This window comes from Pezoporus wallicus, unplaced genomic scaffold, assembly GCF_028554395.1.
Source record: "Pezoporus wallicus isolate ANWC-B61680 ecotype Strahan unplaced genomic scaffold, APGP_CSIRO_Pwel_v1 contig_3952, whole genome shotgun sequence".
Lineage (NCBI taxonomy): Eukaryota > Metazoa > Chordata > Aves > Psittaciformes > Psittacidae > Pezoporus > Pezoporus wallicus.
In genome coordinates, this window is record NW_026635034.1 from 8,759,795 (window position 1) to 8,783,908 (window position 24,114).

Sequence of the window (24,114 nt, forward strand, 5' to 3'; positions counted from 1 at the left end):
AGTGTGTACAGTGTGCCAGTGTTGATGGAGTACAAACCAGCCAAGAATGCCAACACCCCTGTTCACCAGCCACTTGTACACAGTGACCTCTTTCTCTGCCATCACCATCTGAAAGATTTTGATGCTCATTTAGACAGATGATGACTGTATAACCTTTTCGTGGACAAGTGGTAGAATTAATGTGAGTTTCTCAGGTTTGGGGAATTCTTTACATGTAGTGTTCATTAATGTAGAATGAGAGCCTAGGCAGCTTTTAGGTGACCTGCACCTGTAGTGACAGCTGGGAAATAAACAACTTGCAAGTATGAAATGTTGCTTCCAGATTCTGTTCAATATGCTACCAGCACAGTCCGTACCAGAAAAGATAAAGTGAAACAGTGCATGTGATGGCTTTATCTGACAGCCTTGTTTTCTCCTCCCTTGCTCATTGAGTGAGTCTACCTAATGTCAGACCCAATAAAGTCAGCAGCTGTCTATAAGAAGCAAACAGACCCTCATTAAGGGAGGTCCCTCATGCTGCTTTTGTTTGTGCTCATCCGCTTTACGGGAATGGACTAGGAAAGCATGAATATTTAAAGCAATTTGTTGTGGCTGGGAACCAGCTGAACACAGTTCTGCTGTGTGTCCCACTTCCTCAAAAAGGAAATCTCAAATGCCATTGACCATTCTGCTCCGTTCAGACAGACATTTGCTGTAGCTGAAACAGATTAGAATGACAGATTCCTTGCTGGTTGTTGATTTTAATGTGCAAATGCTGTCCTCTATTAAAACAGCTGAAAATATGATTTGAGAGCTGTGTGGTTTAGTGGTTTCTGTCCAACGTCCTCACACCCAACAGGGCACTTGCCCTGTGGTTTCTCTCCCTAGCAGACTGCTCTCCACAAGCTGCGTTTGAATGCCAGCCTTCTGCAGGTTTGGCAGCAGCTTGACATTGGGCACAGAGTGCAGAGCTCCTGGCTATGGTCAGAGAAATACACAGGCAGGTCAGAGCTGCTGTGGTATGGCAGAAGATGTAGTCAGCTTGTGGCTCTTTGGTATTAAAACACTCTCGAGTCTCTGTATCAACCAAAATGGAAGATTTTACTTTTGGGTATATATATCAAAAGAATACGTGCAAGGCACCTTCTGTATGGCAGCAGCAGGAGATGGATGGCCAGTAATGAATGCAGCTTGCTGCAGTTCAGGCTGTTGCTCCATATCATGTTCATGGGGAGACCAATGTGGCATTCCTTATAGAAAGTATGATACCTGGGGTTTGCACTGCTGTTGCCCAGGCCTGGGAGTGGAATGGAACAGATTGGAATAGGAAAGATATGAGGATGCATGCTCAAGAGACTGTAAGAATAGTATCAATCCTTTTTCTATATTAGTTATTTTTCAGTCCTTTGTGTACAAAGTTTCCATTCTGAAAAACGGAAGGGAAGAAGCTGATTCCTAAAATAACGGCTCAGATTGAGAAGGTGGGATACAGTATTTGTGTTCCTTGGCATATATTACATTTATAGTCAAAATCCCAAGGGACTTCAACACAACCCTTGTAATAGAAGGGATGCAGGACCAAACCCAGTCTTTTTGCAAAAGCTATGAAGTATGTAGAAAAATAAAACCCCATCTTGAAGATAGGAAATGGGAGTGCATGACCTCCTGAGCTTCTCTGCAGCTGTACTCTCTCCTTCCCTTACGACTGAGGATCTGGGAATTGTGCTGCATAGTTTCCATGAGCATTCCCTCTGATGAAAAGTCTCTGTGAATCCCAGCAGTACCACATATTGAGACATGGATATCTCCTCTTCTTTCACTATGAGATTTCCTCATTTTATTGAGGAGTCCCATTTTTTTTTAACATGTGAGAGAACAAAGGATACTCTGAGATTTTGGAGTTAAAGTAATAACATAACCAAAGGCTGCTTTTAAATGGGTAGGGAAGATGTTCTTACTGTGTGTAAACTGACTTTCTTTGGGATTGCAAAGCACACTGTAGGGAGGTGTTCTGGGGTTTCCTTTTTAACTATCCTTACGTGTGTGTAGTTACGTGTATTTTGCAGTGTCTTTTAAGGTGCAGCGTAAGTTCTAAGGGTCAACTTGCCCATTTCCTTACTCAGTCTATGCTTTTAGGTGTTTTACAATGCCCTGTATTCCTTTGAAGCTTAGAGCCTATGTATATCCTAGAAGACATCAGTGTATGTTCTCAGTATCAAATGAAGTGCCCTATGGAAAATTGCTGAGACACTGTGTGGAGAAGAAAGTGGCTTGGCAATGACATCACCCAGTTCCCCAAGACTTTGGGATACATCTTGTTATGCCCCATAAGTTTATGTAGGTAAATCTGGAAAGTCTGTTAAACCTGGGGAGAGGTTTCTCTATTCCCAGTGCTGGTTCCGAGCACCCAACTATCATTCACAAAGGTCCAGCCCAGTGCATGTACTGTGGAGGGAGGATGTCAGAGCATCAAGGGAGGCTTGATTCAAGGCCCAAAACCATGAGAAATTGCAAAAGCCAAATCCTTTATGAAGATTTATTTAGAAAACCCATGATGCTGGGGAGTCACTGTTACATAGCGTGGTGATTCTCCCTTTTGAGTAATATGCACCACACCGTGCGCATGCAATTACTTCTGTTCCAGAGATTACATCTTCATCTAGAGTTATACATGTACACATATGATCCTTAGTGCACACATCGTTCACATATATGTTAGGACACGTACGAAGTTGAGATTTTTCCATGAAAAAAGTATAAAAAATACAAACCAAACTGAAGCTGTCAACACAAGAAGCAATGTGCAAAACCAGACAAAGTTACTCCTGAATGTTTGCATAAGAAAAAAGGGCTCTTCTGTCCGTGTTCTCCATTCAGTACTGAGAATAGGAAGTAGAATTTAAAATAGTCACATCCCAACCCCCTTCATGTTAGTTGCAGAGATTTTTATCCAGCTAAATGATATTATACCTGTATTAATACAAAAATCTGCCTTCAAGCATCACCATCGTGGGCTGCTGTTGTACTGAACAGATCTTTATATTGTTGCAGTTATTTGACTTGTGATGCTCAAGGCCAGGTGACAGACAAGCTCGTGTGGAGCACACACAAGAGGCAGGACAGAGATGGCCCTGGTCACTGAGATACCCAGCAGGGGCTGGCAGCAGCTGCCTGGAGAGAATGGCCAGGGCTGAGGAATTCTCCTCATGCATGCGGGAAGGAGCCAGACCTCCCAGGTCCCTGGCATGGGGCAGAGCTCCAGTCACTGTCTGCTAGTGCATGGTGGGGCTGGTGTTTGAACAGATACTCCCAAGTGCCTGAGGAATCGTCCCTTCAGAGGAAACGTGCCTGTGCAGACAGCATGGCACAGGAAGGGACGGAGAGCCCCCAGGACCTTCCCTAGCCAGGTACATTGGTCCATGGTGCAAACTGTAGCTAACGTGGATGGAGCCACCAGACTATACAACCACTGTGTGGCTCTGAGCAAAGCTATACAGGATGATACGCTGCAGGCATCACGGAGCACTCAGACCGTTCCATCCTTGTAAAACTGCTGCATGCAAATACCAACACTTTAAATAGCAATTAAGACTAGTATGGATTGCACTTGTTTCCCTTCAACACATACATGTACCGCCCTTAAAAAAAAAGTTACAGTAAAAAAAAATCTTCAAAATACATTTCAAGAAAAATAACAGTTGGGATTCCCTTGGTTGGATCAAATGAGGAAGAAATAGGGGCAGTGTGAGTCTAGTCACTGAAGTTCGTTAGTAACCATAAACTTTAGGTTTTGGGGATGAGGATTTTTCCTGTCCATAAGACTTTGTGCTGCAAAGCCCAGTATTCCCGTGGTAATCCACAGAAGTTTTAAGGACTTTTTTAAGCCCATGCAGAGTTATGACTATGTTACAGAACTTGACTTTTTTTTTTTAATGGGATATCAAAGTTTTTCACAACAAATCTTGCATGGATCCAGGGAAAACCTCAGCAAGACTCCCTGGTGTGTTATGTTTTCTATTTGCAAAGTAAAGGTTTCAGCTTTATTCTGAGGAAGAGAGGGAGAGGTGGAAATTGTAAAGACTGGGAGCTCTCTAGGGAGATAAACTGTGGATAACGCTCTTTACGTCCCAGCTCAGTAGACTTCTTAGAATAGTTTGCTAAAGTGGGATTTAAGTGTATGTTACTCAGTTTGGACCCCAGTGTGAGGACCAGTATTTAACAGTGAGTTAAACAGAGAGCGTTGCCTTGGACCTACTTATTTCCATTATAAAAGGCACGGAGGGAGTGTTCATCCTGTCAGCTTGCACCCCAGCTCTGGTCATGAAGACATCACTCAGGGAAGTATGTCAAATGTGTACCAGCTGCTTCCTGGGATCCCCTGGGTTCTAATCCCTGGATGCCCAGCTGCACAGTGGCTCACAGTTCTCCCTCCAGGTCAGGAGTATGCTGTAGTGGCCATGATCTCCAGCATTCATCCATCATCTGCAGGAAGCAGTGCTTCATCCCTGTTGTTCTGGAGGAGAGGCCAGTGTTTCCCAGGTAGCAGCTCTAGTCCCAGGTCATTTTTGCAGCTTTCTGAAAGCATTACATCTGTGTGACACACCTAACCCGAGTCTCCCGTAGCTCTTGCAGCGTGTGTGTGTGTGTGTAAGCAAAATGAACCTCAGGCTGTTAGTCAGAGACAACTGTTGGCAGTGATAAAGCAGTGGTAGAAGAACAGTTCTAGACTGTAAAATGCACAGAATGAAACATCAGACTGAATTCTTACTAAAACATTGATGCTTTTGAGCACTGGGGTTAGCTGCTGCTTCTTTAGGAGTGCTTTCCACTGGGTTAAGATCATGTCCAAGCATCTGAGTTAAGGCTCTGATTTAGCAAAGCATTTGTGCATGTGCTTAAATCTGCCTTTATTCAGGTAAGCGCTGATGTGAATACCTAAGTGCTTTGTGATACAGGGACAAACCTGAACTGGCGCATATTAATGTAAGTTATGTAGCTGTCACAACTACCCTTTTGATGTTTTTTTTTCTGGGCAGCACAGCTGCTTTCCTGGATTAATTGTTTAATTAATCTTCATCTAAAAGGTCCTGAGAACAGTTTTGTAATACTAACAAATGTACATAAATACTAGAACTAAAAAAAGTCCAACACATGGCTCAAAGCAAAACAAATATTGCTGAGAATACTCGTTTAGATTAATAGCTGTAAACTGTGCATTCTAGTAGCAAATAAAAATCTGTTGGTCTATAAAACCCAAAACATTTAAAATCTATGGGATTGGCAGCACTACTATTACTTTACAATGTAGAGTAAGGATAACAAATAACATTGCAAAATGATGCATCTAACCTAAGCTTATGTAAACAAGTAGGCTTTGACAATGTTTAGATGTCTAGGCATGATCCTACACTTGGACCTGGATGGGTGGAGACCCAAGAAGGTAGAAGGGTGCTGTTCCAGTTGCCCAGATCCTGCCGCAGGAGAGAGGCTCAAGGGTGTGATCCTGCAAACCTGTACTGGCTTTACTAGTTCTACTCCTGGGAGCATCCCATTGCAGGATTTAGTTCAGCAGGACTATATACAAAGGATTATTCACAAACATAAGGCATTGCAGAACTTGGCCCTAAAACTTCTATTTTCAGCAGAGAATCCCTTATCATACACAAGATCATATTTGAACATGTCAAAAGGCGTCTAAAATAAGGGTCAGAATCACTATGTGTTATGCTCAGTAACACAGTTAAGATTCTGCATATTGGCTTCAGATATTGCAACACATTTTGGTGTTTTTTACATTAAAATCAAACCAACTGTGATTCTTTCCCACAAAAAAATAAATTTAACCTTGAAAGTTATAAACGAACAGGCTGTGTTTTCAAGGTTAAAAGGAGACATTAACAGAAATGAGCAATTCCCATTATATACTCCCTTCTGACCAGTGAGCACTCTGAGACTGCGGTTGTTGGTGGCTCCAATCTTGCCTTGCATCCTCTATGGCGTGGCTACTGCCGCTCTGCTTCCACCCGCTTTTTACGAACTAGACCAGTAAGACAAGAGCAGTCATTATTGCTTTTCCGATTGCCTAAGGACTCTTCTCACTAACACACTCCCTTCCCAGTACCATGAATAGGAAGGAAGAGGCTTCTAAGAAATACTCAGTGGGATTATGACCATAAATGCTGTAATTAACAGACCTCAATGCTAAAGAAAACATTTGTATCTAAATTGCACTTTTCTATATCACGGACTATAGAATTTCACCAAGTGTTCATATCAACACATTGTCTATAAAAATTAGAGTCTGAGCTAAAGGTTTTGGATGATGAAGAAATCACCATTTCCAGTGCTTCCTCCCAGTGATTCCATTTAGATTTTTGTTACAGTTTAATTGTTCTTTCAAAAGCCACTCTGTTCCAACTAAATTGATAGTTGTCTGCTCTAATCTGTATGACAGTGCTCTGGAGTATTTAAGCATTAGGCATCAAAAGTAAATAACACTTTTAATTGTGAAGGTGTATACTATAGGTGAGAAATAATCATAATCTTTTAGAAAATAATTTGAAGTACTTTTAAGTACTGATATCAATGAGTATTGGCAACAAGGAAAACAACATATTGGACCTTAAATTATCTGCTTTAACTTCACATGCTCTAACTGCATCAACCATCTGATAGTAAGTTAATTACCAATTAACTCCAGATTCTCACTAGAAACCAAGTAGGTTGAAGTTGCCATTTAGCACAGCAGTGATGAGCTTTGTGTATGTGCAAGATTATTTTGACAAGCACTTAACTATGAATTTTTACAGCACTTAAAATGCATTATAGCAGGTCTAGTTGGGCAGCATTTGCTACTCCTTGCCCTCATAAAAATTTATTGAGTCTTCTCTGACTTGGCCAGAAAAGATTAGTGAGGTTCTCCTGTTTGTGCGATACAAAATTTGGTGTTACATCAAACTGTCATGTCCCATTTCTGATATTGAACTGCTGAAGTACAGAACAAAAGCAGTAAAACTGGATGAATGAACGTTTTTCACTACAGAAAGTCAATAACAACAATATATTACTACAAACATCCCATTACTTTACTATCGGGAGATTTATCTCATAGTGCTTTCTTGACAGACTGTGTTATTCCAAAGCCTACAGTGTAACATCAGTTATTTCTGCCTGCTTTCAGTGTTTTTGTTGCTTCATTTATTTTATTGAATTCTTTTAGGTACTCTGTCCTACTAAATCTTGAACAAAACAATCCAATACAAAAGCAGGAAAATGAAGATCGGGTACAGGACAGATGTCTAATGGCATCTGGTTAAATAGTGAAAAAAAAGGTCTTTTTCTCTTTGTTGTTGGGATGATTCAAATACCATTCCAGAATGTTAATAGTTTCAGGACAAATAGTATATAACTGGAATCTTAGAGATTGCTAAAAAATAAAGCTGAAAAAGCATAAAAGTATGTGTAAAAGAAATGGGTTCTAGCTCAACTCTTATCTTGGTTCTCAGACATGAACCCAAGCTGAAGCCAGCAAAGGCATCATGGTTTGATACCCCACTTTGAAGTGGAATTGATTAAAAAATAGAGTTAATATTCCCCCACCCCCTTTTTATTCTAAACTACCCCTGCCTGGTCATTTCCTCCCTATTCCGTGTATTGAGCACACAGGGCAGAGCATGTCACGCTCAGGTAAAACTTGCAAAGCTTTGTCTTTGCCTGTACTTGGTCACGCAGGCAGGAAAATCCTTTTTGTTCCCTTGGTTGAGCAAGCTTGGTTTGTCATGGGCAGGGCAAAGAAGCAATGACTTCTGCGTTCACTGAACAAACAGGATGGGTTTGGCTGTCTACTTAGTGGCCAGAACAGCTGACAGGGCAGCTGGAAATCCAGGGTGCTCCATGGAAAAGACTGAAGTAACTCTCCTTCCCACGAGGGGTGGGAGAAGAATACAAGTAGCTTTTAATCACAGTGAGATCTTTGCTTTTGTCTATGCTACAGCCTGTGGAGCTATGCATCACCCCTCACGTATAGCAGACTGAATGCTGTAGAGGTGAAATTCAATTTTATGTACAGACAGGAAGAATTGTGTCTAGGAAGGTCAGGACTTGGCTCACATAAACAAATGATGAGTAGATGTAGTAGCATCTTACCCAGATCATTGTTTTTAGTGATAGCTGCTGCTACTCTGGTTCTTGGACCTTGCTTGGTGAACTGGTATCCAAACTTGAGAATCTTGGAGTTCTCCTCCAGCATCTTGGCAATCTCCATCTCTACAGCTGTCCCCAGCTGTTGCCTCTGTTGGTCATGTGGTGAAATGTCCCCAAAAGAAAAGAAAATATTTGTTCTCATATGAGAGAGAAATAAGTAGTTATATTTCAGTACTATGCTGCAAACTACAAAGAGAATCCCATCCCCAGAGATTTTGCTCTGGGTTTTATATTTAGCTTTGACCAGTTTTATTTAGAAGTTCTCCACTGTTTGGCTGCATAAACATGGGACATGAGCTGCAGAATGACTGAGTCACAGCAGCTGCCTTGACTTTGCCAGAGCCCTCTAGGAGAACCCTCTTGGAATCCACATAGAAGGAAAACAAAAGTGGACTCACTCAATGTTCTCTCTTTACCTGGTTGTCAATTTTAATCTCTGTCAGGGATTCATTCTCTTTCAGTGCATCAATCAGTGCCAGAATACCCGTGCCAGTGATGAAGTTGGATTCTACATTCAGACTCTTCAGTGTTTTGTTTACTTTCAACATATCTGCAAATGCCTGAGGGGTCAAAAAGAAGGAATATGAGATACTGTCTTGAGGGTTTCAGGAAATAACAAGGAATTTGCAAAATATAGTACCTACAAAGAAATAGAACATAAATAGGCTTACAAGGACATAGAGGTAGATCAGAAGAGATTACACTTCTACTTTGTATAGTCATAGAGAAATTTTGTGAGGAAAAATGAAGAATGCATCCTAAAGCAGGCTTTTTTTTTTCCAAGCAGTGTTTAACTTACAATAGCCACTGGGTCATTGCTTCGAGTAGCTGCAAGGCTGAATGTCTTCACATGCGTGTTGCTTTCCAAAGCTTTTGCAAATTCTTTCAGTGTTGGAATAGGAATATTCTACATTAAGAAGACAAATCCAGTAATCAGGAAAGCCAGTTATATCACTAGACACTGATTTTAATTACTATCAACCTGATAGCCACAGTCTATGCAGTTTAAACATCCCTGTTTAAACATACTTTTAAGGGTAACTCAGAATGGACAAAGTGTCCTCTGTTCATAGAGGCCTTCAGAGACCCATGGGATGCCTGCGCCAGGATGCAATGTCAGCACTGCCTTTAACTGGGTCAGGCCACCACAAGCATGTGACTGATCTTGAGCTACTTTCCTATTCCTGCTGTTGGTTGTTTAGTTTCTACATGCCAGCTCCTCCTCCATTTGCATGGGTGGGCTAATTGAATTTGGCTGGTGATGATTGCATAGTGCCCATGAGAGATCTTGCTTTACAGTCTGCTAAAGAAAGGCATCCAGAGTCACCCCTTGGGCTTTTAATTGGCATCTAATTCAGTATCAGGCATTGGTGACCTTGAAACCTCTACAACAGTTCCCTCCACACCCCTTTCCTGTGTGTCCTGCTTTTTCTGAAGAGTAGAGAGGGACAAAATTTGAAGATAAAAGGCAAGGGCTTTGTAAATATTTGAACAAACTCTCCTACAAATGACATAAATGACACCACAGCATCTACCTTTATGTTGTTAAGATTAATTTCTATGAGACTAGGATCATTTGCTTTTATCCTTTGTAAACTTGCTTCCACGTTGGTTGGATTAGGTGGCTCCTCAAAGATGGGCTTGACCTTTTCACCTTTCACCACATCTGCAACACAAGATCTCATGAAATGTTGATGTGAGGATCAGGCATCATCAGTAACAATCTGATTTTCCAATTCCCATTTAGGTTTGTATGGCAGCATTCAAGAAAGGGTTTATATGAACCACAAAAGTTGGAAACAGGAGTATTAGCACTGTTATCCCTGCCATGCACTTTGCACCTTCTGTGCACCCAGAAGCATGTCATTGGAGGCTGTAGTTACAGAGGCTGGTCAGTATCATCATGGGCAAATTACTCCTTTATGTACAAAAGTCATGGTGCAATGAAATTGAGGCAAAGCAGATTTAAAATGGGATAATATACACTGTAAAACACTGCAAGGGCTGCTTTGTTCTTTGTCTAATATCTGTAAAGGAAAGGCGTGCTCAGAAATTGCCCATTACATTAGTGAGAAAACATCCCTGTGCCTATGCATAGGCTGTGCTAACAGAAAAGAGCATGAGAAGGAGGCCCCTTACTTTCCTTCTCTCGGCTCATGCTATCAGTCTTGTATTTCAATTCAATTAGCTCTTGTAAAATTGCAACATCTGCACTTTCTAAATAATAAAACTATCAAGGCATGAAAAGTAAGTCTATCTGCCAGCACCAAGATTGATGAAGTCTTTGAGCATTCATGCTCCAAAGAGATAGAGATTTTAATGCTTGAAGCTATGGGCTATAAATATTCTTAGAGATTCATAAAAATCATAGGTTAGAACACAATTACTACTTCTAATTCCCATGCATGTAGTTTCAGAGATTAATTTATAATCCCTGACCACCCAACCCACCAAGGAATATGGTACTGACCACAAGTATGTTTAAACCCTTTTATGTTGCAGGCAGTGAGTGATTTTGAGGACATGCTCAAGTCTCAACGTACTGCACATTGCTGTTCAGTGCAATGGGTAAAGTTCATGCCATATCACAGGCCAAAAGAAAACCAAATATTTTTTTAGAACTCGTACTCTTAGTAGAGATGAAGTCATACACAAACCTTGAGCTGGTTTTCACTCTGCTCCCTTGCACTCTGAACTTTTTATTTCACTAAGTCCCTGAGAGACCTCACATATCCCTAAATTAACACTCCAGCCTTCCTAGGGAGTAGGTACAATGAATACAGTGAATTCATCTTAGATACAAAGACGGAAGGTAAACAAAACCCAACAAAGCATGTTTTGCACTAGTGGTAACACTATGCCAAGCTGGGAGCTGGAGAGACACTAACACCCTGTCCTCAGGTTAGACATCACAGTATGCTCAGTCCGCAGCCTTTTTCATTTTCTATTTCTTGTTGCTTCTCGTGAGTTATATCTCGTTTCTTTAATCATCGTGCTGTTCTGCCACATTCATGGGCAGCTGTTGAGATGTCTCCCTCTTTTACCAAAGCATCTTACTTGTCTAAGAAAAGGTTTTGATTTTGGACCAAAGAATACAGAGATGTGACTTTCTGGTTCTTAAGTGTGTGATCGGAGCACGGTGTAGCTGACTCACATAGCTGACATTTTGACTCAGTGCAACAAAAGTATTCTGAAATCTGTGTAATGCTTGCAGTGCCTCTTACGAGATAGATGGCAGCCCGCACAGTGCCCTGTTAGGCAGGCTTGCAGAGTAGTCTTAATCCTTTCCCACCTCCACTTTAGTAATGAAGCATGGAAATTAAAGTCCTTGTTAAAGATAGCTGCTGTTCTCATGGCCTTAGAAGAAGCTTCTTGAGTAATTTCCCTAGAAAAGGGCATTCCATGATTTTGTCTTAAAAAGCAAAATTTAGTCCACTTGATATTCCAGAGCTTGGAAGTGACAAGCTCCTGATCAAGACCTGGAAGTGCTCAAGAAAAACTTGGAATTCAGACGTACCCACTTCTCCCTCCATCCAGCCTCCTGTTGGGTGCTGAGCTAAGATCTGATTCAGCAAAGGTCTGTTTATCTAGTGCAAACATTTCTGGATTTGTTTTTAGTAACTACAGCTGTTTCTGTTGGGGAATTTCCTGAACGATTATGCTTCCTGTGTACCTAAGGAACCACGTAACAGACAACACTTAAACACACTGCCACGAGGCAAAGGTGGGAGGTGGTAGATCAGAGAGAGTAGCCGGGGCAGGAGCACATCCATGTGGTTGTTGGCTCATTGTGAATGCAACTTGATGTGACTCTAGTTACTGATGTGATTCTCCTAGGGATTCTGCCACATTTGAGCCCCATGGTTACAAGTCATTCTTCAGCTGAGCAAATATACTTGGGGTGAGATGGCCTGGCCTGTGCTGTGGCCACCTCTTAGCTACAGCTCACTGTGTTTTCCATCTGCTACCTAAACTGAAGCAGAACGAAAATATGTATGTCTTAGCTTCTTAAATACTCTCATACTTCCAAGCACCTCTGCAGAGCCAGATATTGCTTTCTAGGAAAGCAAAGCTCCTTAGGAATGATTTATTTGCATAGTACTGTTGTCATTATACATAATTAATTTTAAGATTTTATTTATCTTAAAGAGCTACCCCTCATGAATAATTAGATCAATTAAGGTAAGGCGCAGTTACATTACACTGAATTAGACCAATACACCCAACCTCTAGGTGTAAAGTCTCTGAACATGAAATACAGCCCACAAGAGAAATCAGCTTGCTTACTTCTTACAGTTCCTTTTCCATCTTTACTGCGGGCTCCTCCTTCATCAAATTTTGGGTTGTTGACCATGTTGTGCACTCCAAGAACAGCTAAAATGTGTAAATACCAGCAACAGGATACAGTGTTAATGGCAGGAACAAAGACTGCGGAAAAATATCTCCTACAAATTCTAGTTTAGATCCCCAAACAAAACCCCTTTATAAAATATTCACTCTGAGTCATGCTTGCTTGCAGGGAGGGTCTTTAGAGGTCTAAGTACTGGACATACAGACATTTGTAACATGGATTTTTGAGCAGCTCAATCACTGTAGTATGCATATCACAGAAATGCCAGCTGGAAGGAACCACTGCGGGTCATCTTGTCCAGGCTGCCCCCTCAAGCAGGAATGTTGCCAGGATTAATGAGGTCAGCCACGGCTTTGCCTAGCTGGATCCTAAAAGCATCCAGGGAGGGAAATCCAGAAACTCTTTGGGTTACTCCTAATAATTCCTTTTTTCCTCATATACAAGCTGAACCTCTTACTGCTTTCTGTTTGGCATATCTGAGAAGAATTTAACTGTACATGCTTGAACTTCTGTAGTGTCAGAATAAATTGTGCTGTATTTGCTGATACTTCTCCCAAAAGCTATCTAATTAGATGTTATTCTGTAGGATCATGTATTAATTAAAAGTTATTAACTCTGTGTAGATTTTTACTTTCATCATCAGTTTATTCTTACGGAAAAGTGAAACAGCAGATGCCTGAGAGATGACCATGAGACACTGCTGGTGGCAGGTTAGGCAGAGAAGAACCAGGCATGTAGGGGGATCATACCTATACATTATCTAACCTGCAAGATCATAGAGCTCAGTATCTGAAGCGCTGGCCAGGGCTTCTTCTAGTTCCGGATCCAGGGTCACTTTCTCTTCTGTACGGGTTTCTATGGGCTTTTCTTTAGGGATAAATATTTTTCCTAAGACAAGAAAAAAGCCAAAATGAGTAACGAATTATTGGAACAACTCCTCTGCCTCCTGGCAGTGGTGAGAGTAGGTCTGTGACAGTGGAAATGCCTGGTTTCCTCTTTCTTATGAGATGGTATCTTTCACACCAGAGTCTAAAAATAAAAGGTGCAGACTTCTGCTCTTTATTGGATTATTAATGTGGAAGCGAATTCCCTAAGATAAATCCCTAGGAGCAGTCACAGCTGGGATTTTTCAGTAGTTCCTTTGACCTTAAACAGGGAGAATCAGGTCTACACAAAAAGCTTGCACAAATTTCATCCTTACAGTTAAATGAGGCACTAGAAGCTGTTAAAACCATCCAATTGCAAGAACCTTTCACTTTACCAAATTCCATACAAGAACCTGAAAGCTCAGTAAACCTGTTCTGCTCCAGTAACGGAATTTAATTCCCACCCTCTCCATGAGTATTTCCCCTCTGCGTCTCCTGATAATCATTCACATAAGCAGCCTTAACCTAAAAGTGCAGGCCTGGAAAGTATGAACAGAGTCAAACCATATGTTCCCCAAGAAACACTCCTGACCTCTTTGTCCCTCTGTGTATGCTGCTGTTACATAGGGATCAGCAGGTGTGTGTTTCCATGCTATATCCCCCCAGGACTGAGATCATGGTCCCTTCTGCTGAAATGAGAAAATTGTAGGATAAATCCAGAATAAAACTATATAAAACATCCCACTTCTCCTTTGGCCTGCTATTGCAGTTAACTTTAGGAGTGTGACGATGTAATTGCAAATGCTTGAAGTGAGGCCCTTGACACCAGAGCCAAGGCTGCACTTCAATCACCAGCACTGCTGGGGCATTTCTCCCATTCAACACTTTCCGATACCAAACCCATAGTCAGTAATACAGCAAATGATGCCACATGCAACAGATGGTGTCAGTGTTCTGATAGTTCTGTGAATTTCCATGGTTTACTCTGCTGTGGAGTAGTTCCTCTCACCTTGTCCCTAACAACTTCTCAAGCAGGCTTTAGTTAATCCCATTGTAATGAAGCTGGGATGACCTCTGGATGCAGGTGGCTTTGGCCTGCTGTCAACTTTAAATTGTCTTCTTGCACAGCTTTGTACACTCTAAATGTAATGTCTGAAGCATATCCCATGGCTTTCTGAAATGTCTCTAAAATAGCTTAATTTTGACTGTATTAGCGATATCATTTTGTTACCATTAATAAATGCAGTTCTGATATTTAGTGTTGAACTACAGATGCTTTGCTTCTCTTTTTCCAACACTGTCATCCTTTTGTCACTTAATTTTTCCCCACCATAGCCCAAAGTATCATTTTCATTTAGATAATACCCAATTCATTTATCTCTTTATCTACAGTGATTTCTGTACTGTCAGCTTCCGTAACTGAGGTCACTGAATAAGCTCAGGAAAAAAAAATTAAATTAATGGAAATTTCTGGAACTCCGGCAAGGTTTCAATTATTTACTCTAGAAACATTTGTACCAATACTAAATAATTTCTGATTACAAAACTGGGCAGAAGGTAATGCAGAAAGACAGAAATATCGTTATGATTCATTATTCAGGAGATATTTTAAGTAGGTCATTTTTAAGAGGCTTCTAGAAGATAAAAACCTCTGTGGGCCAAATGTAAGAATCATTTCTCTTTCACCATGCAGTAGGTCATATGAATCAGAGACAGTTATCCCAGTAGCATCAAACAAAAGTCAAGTGGAAATCTGGGGTGAGAAATACTCCGTGAAGATAGATTAGTCATGTCCTCCAGATTTCGTAACAGCTCAGGTGCTAAGATTTCAGACTCTCTCTATACAGCCACCTAATCTGGAGTGTTGGATGGCAGCTCTAGACATCACAGACCAAGACTTGATGCCAGTTTGACTTGTAAGGATAACACATAAGGAAAAGAAGTCATTACTATGCTGGAAACTAGAAGACCAAAATTAATCAGACTGAGTAAGCAATCAATAGTGAGCAGTGCTATCCATAAAATATTTTCCTTTCTCATCACTGCTGGTTCCACATGAGTTTCAAGTAATCAGTAGGTTATCTGAGATCTTGAGGGAATCCTACTTCCTTTATCCTTACTGATAATACTATCCCCTGACAGCTATACTCCACAGCTTGCACAAAACCTCTCTATCAGGCACTAAGTGATTCTTCACAGCCCCAAACCTGAGCCACACTGTGAACAAATGCCAACAGAAGTCTATAATTTCAAGCATAAGGAGACAAAGGACCTCTAGTCTGGTGTAAACTGGACACAATATGTAATATATCTGGTCCTTCTCTATGGATAGTGGACATGGGTAGGGCAAGTATCTTGTGTAGCAAGGAATCCAGGGATAATGGAAACCAGCACAGGCTCATACTTTTTCTGTGCAGTTCACATATATAGGGATACAATTTTTAAGCATTTGTCTCAGGCATATGTAATTGTTGGATGGCAGCCCAAATCTGTTTAAATGTGCATATGACCCCAATGATGGTTTCATTTAAAGCATTCTTGGCAAATGTTATAGAAAAAAGATTCTATTATTGGTTATCTGAAATATTTAAAGGGGAAAGGTCATGTCAAATCTGGCAATATATGTCTTTAATATATGTGGGCCTTGCTTGTGTCCAGTGGTGTTTTTAAAATATTCTTTTCCTGCTATCTCGATAAGAACATTCTTTTGCATTATCCCACTGTGAAGAGATGCTGTAGCATAGCAGATAAAGGTTAGGAGAGTTTATGCATTTAGCATGTTATTAGTCCACCACCAGCAGAAGTGGTGTCCGTGTTTACAGACCTTTCAACCAGTTTTCCTTCATTATTTTAAGGACAGAGTTTAAAGATTCAGGCGGTCCCTTCTAGTCCCACATCCATACATTGTAAATTCATTATAAAGTGCCATCATGGAATTCGCTGCCAAAATAAAATATGGATTATGGCTTGCTTGTTTCAATGGTCCAGCTTAAATTTAAAATGTATTCTTTGAGAAAAGTAATGTTTATTTTTTTAAAGTGAGATTTATGATGAAAGGCTGCTGCTCTCGGTGCTATTTGTATTCATGCTGTATTTCAGAAGGTACTTTATTATAACACTAATTGTGGTATAATTAATTGTGTTACATTTTGCCTCCACAACATGCTAATGTTCTGTTCTAAGTCTTAATACTAATAGTTTATCTTTCTATCAGTGAAAAACACAGTGACAAAAGCTATGTTTATACATATCATACTTGAGCTACGTCAGAGTTAACAGCACAAATATAACCACATTTATGTACAAAAATAATCTGGTGTTTAACTGCAAAACAAAATTCAATTTCAGGAAAAAAAAAGTAAGTGTTAAAATATCATTTTATTTTTACACATGCATTGAAACCCAAACTGTCTGGAATCCAAAGTGCTTTTTTCAACATGAAATTTTAACCATAAATCAATGCCATTCTCCCCTTCCTTCAGTCAAACTGGGGTAAGTCCCTGGGGTGACCTGGAGATGACTGAGGAGGCTTATTATAACCCATGGTCTTTCTGACTGTGAATGCAGTGGGTAGAGATCAGTCCTGCCTCAGCCTGCTGCAGACCTATTACTTTTCACACACTGCAAAACTTCTATTCAACTTGAAATATGATATGGTTCATGTTTTAATCAAAAGAAGCTTGGGGGAAAAAATCCATTGAAAACCAGAGAGAAGGATTCAATACAAAGGACTACAGAGAGACACAGAAATGCAGAGTGAGGTCAAAGGAAAAATTCTATCAAAAAAAGAAATAACTCTTGGTGGTACAGTCATAAAACCCTAGACATAATTTTGCCACTTTGTTTCAGCAAGCTTTGACTTCCTGCATCGTGCCAATGACCCCATTAAAGCAATGTCAAAGTAAAGCAAGGAAATGAGATGCATCCCTTAACTTCATCTCATACAGTAATAGTTAACTGCGCAACCACATATGTACATCTTAGGAAATTGTATTAATTCAGCAGGGAACTACTTCAAGTGCATTTTCTTGAAGTAGGTTTATTTGTTTATTGTTATATAAAGGAAAAAAGAAAAGACATTTGAACAGTTTGAGGATTTCACCTTCATTTATAGTTTTCAGCATTTGGAACATCATTTCTGGTATGTCTTCTCTCTGCCTTCCTGCTTATGTTATTACACTTTTGTGCATAAATATACATTTCCACCTTTTATATTTAGTATAAATACTTAGTGTTTATTCCCACCTTGCACAAGCCAAAACTCGACAAAGCACAGAGCAATGGGAAATAAGCCATTTATACTTGCTACAAAAATGTTCTTTCATTTAACATCAGTTTATTAAGGATAGTTACTTAATTTTATAATATAAATGCACTTCCTGCCACAATTGTAAAACAAAAATGTACTCTCTTTTCCTATAAACTATACCTCAGATTATTGTACTTTCAAGAAAATATCTGGTTACACTTACTACTTCCTACTTTTCAATGAATGTCTGACTACAGTGAGTGCCTGTTTATTCTCAATTAGAGCATGCGACACTGACCTTAGGAGTGAAATTCAATAATCTTGGAAATCTGCCTTGCATAAATCACAGGCAGTTAATTCACTTTTTCCATTTTGCACTATTCTTCCCTTTTGAGCCTTACTTAAATTCCTCCCTACAAATAATCTATGAAAATGGAGCTCAATTAGTTCTTATCAGGAAAAAACATGTATTATGAAAAAGAAAATGAGCCAAGTTCAAATAGGTGTGAAACTGAAAGCTAGTAGTAATTAAAATGCAGTGTCATAATTGTGCTGTACCGTTACTCTTGGATTTGTGTCTGCATATTCCATGTCTTAAAATTCATGATAATGGATAGGAAGGTTGCAAAGTTAAGCTTTCCAAAGTTCTTAAATCTATTGTGCCTATACACAAAGAATGAATTTAAACTGCACCAGCATCTTTGATCAGCGCGTGGTGTCTGCCACCTTAGAAATTCCCTTTAAAGAGTTCTTCTGAAAAGTATACATTCTCAAATAAAAATAAACAAAAGCCAACCTATAATCTTTAAAACAGAAGGAAGCCCAGAATTTAATCAGACCCTCACATGGATTATCACATTACCCAATTGTTTCGGATCCTTGTACTCCTACAGCAGCCCTCTGGATTACCACCTGGATTAACCTGCTTCACCAACAGAGGAGAAAGCTCTTATGTCTGATGTGGAAAGGCAGCAGAGTCAAGCTGTGCTGCTGGGCTTCAGGTTCTCAGTGATATCAAAGAACCCTGAAACTTGGACCAATGCCACACTAGTTCTGTTCCTCTCTGGTATCTCTTCTATTCCTTATATCCTTCTCCACTGCCCCCTGTGCCTTCTGCATCTCCCGTGTCTCCTGGTTTCACACACCTTTGAATCCTGACTCTTCGACCACCTCTGTCCTCTCTTCCTTACCACTGCTCTCTTCTACACCTTCTACAGTAGAGCTGCCACATCTAGTCCCTCATCCTGAACATCTTCATACAGCTCTTTGAAAACCAATCCCTCCCCTCTGCACCAGCCTCTCTGCTGGCTGTTCACTCTTTTTCATTCCTTTACAGCGCCCTTATGAAGTGAGGAAAGCGCTGTGAGAGCAGGAGGGAAACTTCCTGCCCTTGGTTCTGGTGTGGCAGTGGCCTCTCAGATGAGCAATCCCAAAGAGCATCTTGCACACCCCACACACCTTCCATCTGGCCACGCCAGGTCTCTCCAGGCTCTGCTGCGCTATCACATCTGCTCTCTGCACATGCAGGCAGAAGCTCTGAGGACATGACTAATACTCACTGCAGGAGGGATATTTGGAGAACACTATCACAAACTGGAGGTACAAAAAAACATAATATTTTGAGGATGCCCAATTAAAGTGTATTTCCCTGGGGATCCCAAAGGGCATACATTTCAAGTCCTTTCTTCAAAGCATGGAGGCACTGCAGCTCATAAAAAAACAGCTGGAAAGATTTACTTAAGAGGGCTAAAACAATGTGTTTTCTCCTAACCTTGCTCTTGGGAACAGCCAAGTCCTTTTTGCTGACACTTCCCAAAAATTCAGCCTGAGGCAGACTCTCAGCATGGGAAATTTCAGTGTGAACTGCGCAAGTTTGGCAAAGTCATGAGCAACTAAAACAGGGTCTTATAAAAGCAAGCAGTGAAAGGCACTGGCTGAGGCATTACTGTCAGCAACTGCAGCACCTTCAATACTTTAAGAGACAAACATCAATTCTAAATTTAAGCCTTGAAGAACAGGAGGTGATGGCAAAAATTTAAACAAAGCATTTCAGCATTGGGGGTGAAAAGAATGCCCTTGTCAAGACAACAAAGATGCCGGGTCTCTAAACCAAACCCTAACTTTTTTATATAGAGTCTGTTAGAGAAACTGTAATGGGAACTCATTAACATCTGCTCTAACACTTTGATCTTCTGAAAACGACTGTCGTTATTACTAGTGCTGTGTATTGATACTCTGCTTGGCACAGCACAACATGCAAGATAGATGGGCTCTGCCAGAGCAACTGGAAACAGGGCTTTGGCTGAAAGTTCTGTTCAATCATCCTTATTTTCTTCCTTTTCCATTTTATCAGTTGGCTAAAAATGTCAGCATTTAATCACATACAAGTGAGTTCCCCTTCCCTTTCCAACCACAAATAATAATAGCCCAATCCACTGGAGTTTTTCCATGACTTTGATGAGAACTGGATCAGATCCAAAATGAAATGGTTTGGCAAGGAGCGGAAGACCTTGTAGAAAACAGAGGTAGTGGTGAAGAGTTGAAACAACAATCCTTATAGCAATTAAAAATGGCATGGCTTACTTCTCATATCTAATACTTCACAACAATATAACTTTTTCAATTATGTTTCATTAGTATCATGTAGTTACAAGAACCACTGCAACAAAGCAGGAACAGAAATGTTAATAGTTCATGTTTGTATTACAGTAGTACTCGGATCTTAATTGAGATCAGATGTGCATACTGCACTCAGTAAGAGAGAAAACACGCAGCATTAACATTACTCTAATACTTTGTGCCTACACTGCCCCTTTCTTCTCCACCTTTGCTTTTTATTCCTGAAACCTTTCATGAACTTGAAAATGGTACAGAAAAGTCTTCTCAGTGATCGAAGTGCGATAACCAGCTCTTCCAGCTGATGTGTTAAATGCAGTGTGTCAGTATAAGTAACTTCTGTGGTTCATCAGGCTCTATGTAAGGATTTCTAGAATATCTGTCCTAAGTAGGAACTAATCCAAAAATACATAAAATAAATACTTGCAAACTGCCAGTTGCTATGGCTACAGTTATCAGCCCTAGCTCCCTGTACCTCCATTCCTCATTAATAGTGGGGTTTCACTGAAATTTGAGAGCTGTTCTGTACAGGCTTAAAGCCTTCTTTTGTACAGCAATTAATGTAGCATGTTAACAAGCTGAAATATGGCAGAGCCTATACAATCTAATGCATGCCATACGTTTGATTGTTTCTGCCAAACATCTCCAACTTTTCCAAACCATGATTACAATCAAAACCAAGGCAATTCCCTACACGATCAGCCCCCCAACTTGAGCTCATATTTAATACTTCCTGTGTTTCAACCACTCTGAATATCCCTGTCAGCTCTGGAATTTGTTTTGGCTTGTTTTCTAGCACAATCAAAACCTTATGGCTGTGTTCAGTATATAGAGACCAACACAGACAACTGAATTTTATCCCTCAGCAGCTGCCTGGTATTGCTTTTTGGTCAAGAACTTTTTAATAAGCTATTAACAACAAAAAAACAGAGAGGTAGAGACAGTAGATAAAAAATAATGATGGATCACAGACTATTCTGGAAGGACAACATTTTAAATGCCACCTTCTTTTCAGTTAATCATTGAATTTTGAAGTCAGTATCAGCTTTGCATGACAAATGTAGGAACTGGTAGAAATGTCACTTAACATTTGGTAGCAGCATCCCACTTCTTAAATTTGAAAAAATAAATGCTCTCCCAGTAGCAGACAAATACCAAAGTATAAAACACTGACAAAAGCTTAAACCACACTTGACACATTCTAATCCTACTGACATACAAATATTCTTGAGTGGTAAATAGTGCCAAATGGTACATTGGCACCACACCTCTCATTTCTAATTATATACCACTGGATGCATTTTAAAGCTACTGCAGAAGTTATTTTTTAACCAGCAGAATTAGTGTAAAATTAAGTTGGGACTGTTTATCATACAGGTACATTACAGTGCTGCTATAACGCAAAGAAATCATTTAACAGGCATCTATATAATAGAATCATGTATTTACCAGTCTTTAAATACACTTTAGAGACCATCAACATGCAGAAGGTGAGGAATAAGCTTTTCTTCAAGAGATATCCCTCTTTAGCTGCTTTTGAGGACACAGTTTAGAAATGTAAATTATTCCTCCTGAACGAATTACTAAGCTTTGGAAGAATACTAATTATTCTCTAATTAAAGTGACTTTAAATCAAGCACGTAGTATCACATCTGGCAGAACTGCTTTATTTCCTTGCATGGAAAATATCATCTTATAAATGCAAATCAACTAATTAATATTTTAATACAGTTATTCTGTTATTGTTTTTTTGAATTGAGTGTCAAAATAAGTAATGCTGCAGTTACAAGCATGGAATCTATGATCCAGAGCCAGCCACACATGGCCTCTGTGTAGCAGTCCTCATGTTTCACCAGATTCACCATATCAGCAGGATTACGGTATAATTTATGGGAAGATTTCAGTGCATTTGGCACTCAGAGGTTTCAGTCATGTGTTTATAAGGCTCAGATTGTGCGTGAAGTCTTTGCAGTGCAGAGCAAGGGGACAGAGAACAAGAAAAGGAGGCAGCGAAGCCCCGTGCTTTAAGTCTAGTGGTTTTTCTGTAGGACACCTTCTGCTGAGCAAGCCAGGGGCAGCAGAAGAGAAACTCAAGCACCAATAGGGATGCGCCAAGCTTAAAATAAACAGATTTTTCTAGAAGCCAGCTCCCTTACAGCAGCATGGAAATGAGACTGTGCTGCCCATCCAGTTTGCAATTGTCAAGGTACTGGACCTCATCAGACCTCAGATTAATTCAGATATTTCTAATTAACAAAGAAACAGAGGGTATTTTCATGGTATTTGGCTTTTGACTTCAAAGAAAATTCAGCAGAATTCTTTGTATTAAAATGTAATTGTAAAATGACTGTAAAAATAACGGAACATGTGGTTGTTTTCATTTGACTTAATCTGCTAAAGCTGATAATGAGGACTTTGTCAGGAACTGGTGGTGTACAAGGAACAGGGGAAATTAAGGGAATAATTCCTTCAGCCTAAAATGTTTCATAACCTCGTAATTGTGGTAATTGTTAAAATTGTAATTTTGAAGTAAATAATCACAGTGACTCAAAAGCCAAATTAAGAATAGCTTTAAGTGCTGAATTAACTGTGCTGAGGAAAAAGTGAAACGTGTGGTTATTGGTGTTTGTGAAGCACTGGTACTTCCACACCTGGGACACCACAAATTATAATAAGCAGCACTAATAAGCACTCTAAGGGTATCTGGAAGCAAACACAGGAATAAAACTGCCTTAGCCTCATCAAAAGAAAACTGATATAGAATAAACAGGCCAGTATGTACAACAACACTGTCAGGGACAATACAAGGATTAATTTTGTACAGATCAAGTGCCAGTCCTATGGGTATATGCGATTCCACACCCTGCTGGTTTTTTGTGTACTTATGTTTCAGGCATGTTTAGAGATCTCGGACATGACTACAGTGCAAAATGCAAAGTCTTAGCCCAAGTCAGTAAATATCAGTAAGGTGAGACCTGACTGAAGATATTCGTGTAAATATGCAGAGACCTGCAAGCAGTAACTTGTACTACTCTGACACAGCGGTGTGTAGGAGACTGAAAACAACTGGTAATAAATCCATACTACAATAAACCATTTTCCTTTCTGTACAGTATGTGCTTGCTCAGTCCTGCTACCGGCAGGATCACTGCAGTGTCACAGCCCCATTTCAGTGGGCTCAGAATCAACCCTGTGAATAGCACTAAAGCACAAGTTACGATGGAGGCAGAAGGAGGTTAAAGAACATGCTGCATGATAAAACTACATGTAAATCAGATCTAGCTGAAAAATGTCACATTTGTCTAAAACCATTGTTTCCAAGACTGATAACACAATGTAATGATAGTAACAACTCTTGGCCTGCAAATTTTCTATCTTTGGTGATGATACATAAAGTAAAAAATTGTGCCTTTGACTTTCTTGAAATCTGTCCTTTTCCCTAAGAGGATCCCATCAAAATAATGGCAAATTCATCAGATGGCCAGAAATGGACCCAGACATAGTAAGTTCCTTATTGAATAAAGGAGTGGCCTGAAGTAGAGATAATGGTGCTAAAGGAACACTGTTTACTTAAAAATATGATTGTTCCTGTAACCCTAAGGTTATCCTACCAATGTTTGCATGATTAGAGTTAGGTTTTCCTGTTTTTCCTTTTTTTCCTGTAGCTGTAGGACAAAGGGAAGCAGAGAAACTGTCTGCATTAAACAGCATTGCCAGATGTGCTAGTAAACAAGTGGAAAAATACTCATTTTCTGTAAGTGTGTTCCCTGAGGTATTACTTACAGCAACTGTAGGCAATACTTACTCAGAAAGGCATTTATATGTTTCCTCCTAAACACTCCCTCACTACA

General features: G+C 40.0%; 1 protein-coding gene across 1 annotated transcript in view; it reads right to left on the minus strand.

The window, feature by feature from the left end:
* Nucleotides 1-2,501: 2,501 nt before the first annotated feature.
* The window catches only part of LOC130592863 (tropomodulin-2), a 34,177-nt gene continuing 12,564 nt past the window's right edge, over nucleotides 2,502-24,114 (minus strand). The window contains exons 4-10 of the mRNA XM_057397494.1: nucleotides 13,298-13,420; nucleotides 12,469-12,555; nucleotides 9,717-9,847; nucleotides 8,981-9,088; nucleotides 8,598-8,741; nucleotides 8,125-8,269; nucleotides 2,502-6,016 (exon numbers count right to left, since the gene is read on the minus strand). Of these exons, the coding sequence (XP_057253477.1) occupies nucleotides 5,982-6,016; nucleotides 8,125-8,269; nucleotides 8,598-8,741; nucleotides 8,981-9,088; nucleotides 9,717-9,847; nucleotides 12,469-12,555; nucleotides 13,298-13,420 (773 nt within the window). The 3' untranslated portion in view covers nucleotides 2,502-5,981. The remainder of the gene's footprint in view (nucleotides 6,017-8,124; nucleotides 8,270-8,597; nucleotides 8,742-8,980; nucleotides 9,089-9,716; nucleotides 9,848-12,468; nucleotides 12,556-13,297; nucleotides 13,421-24,114) is intronic.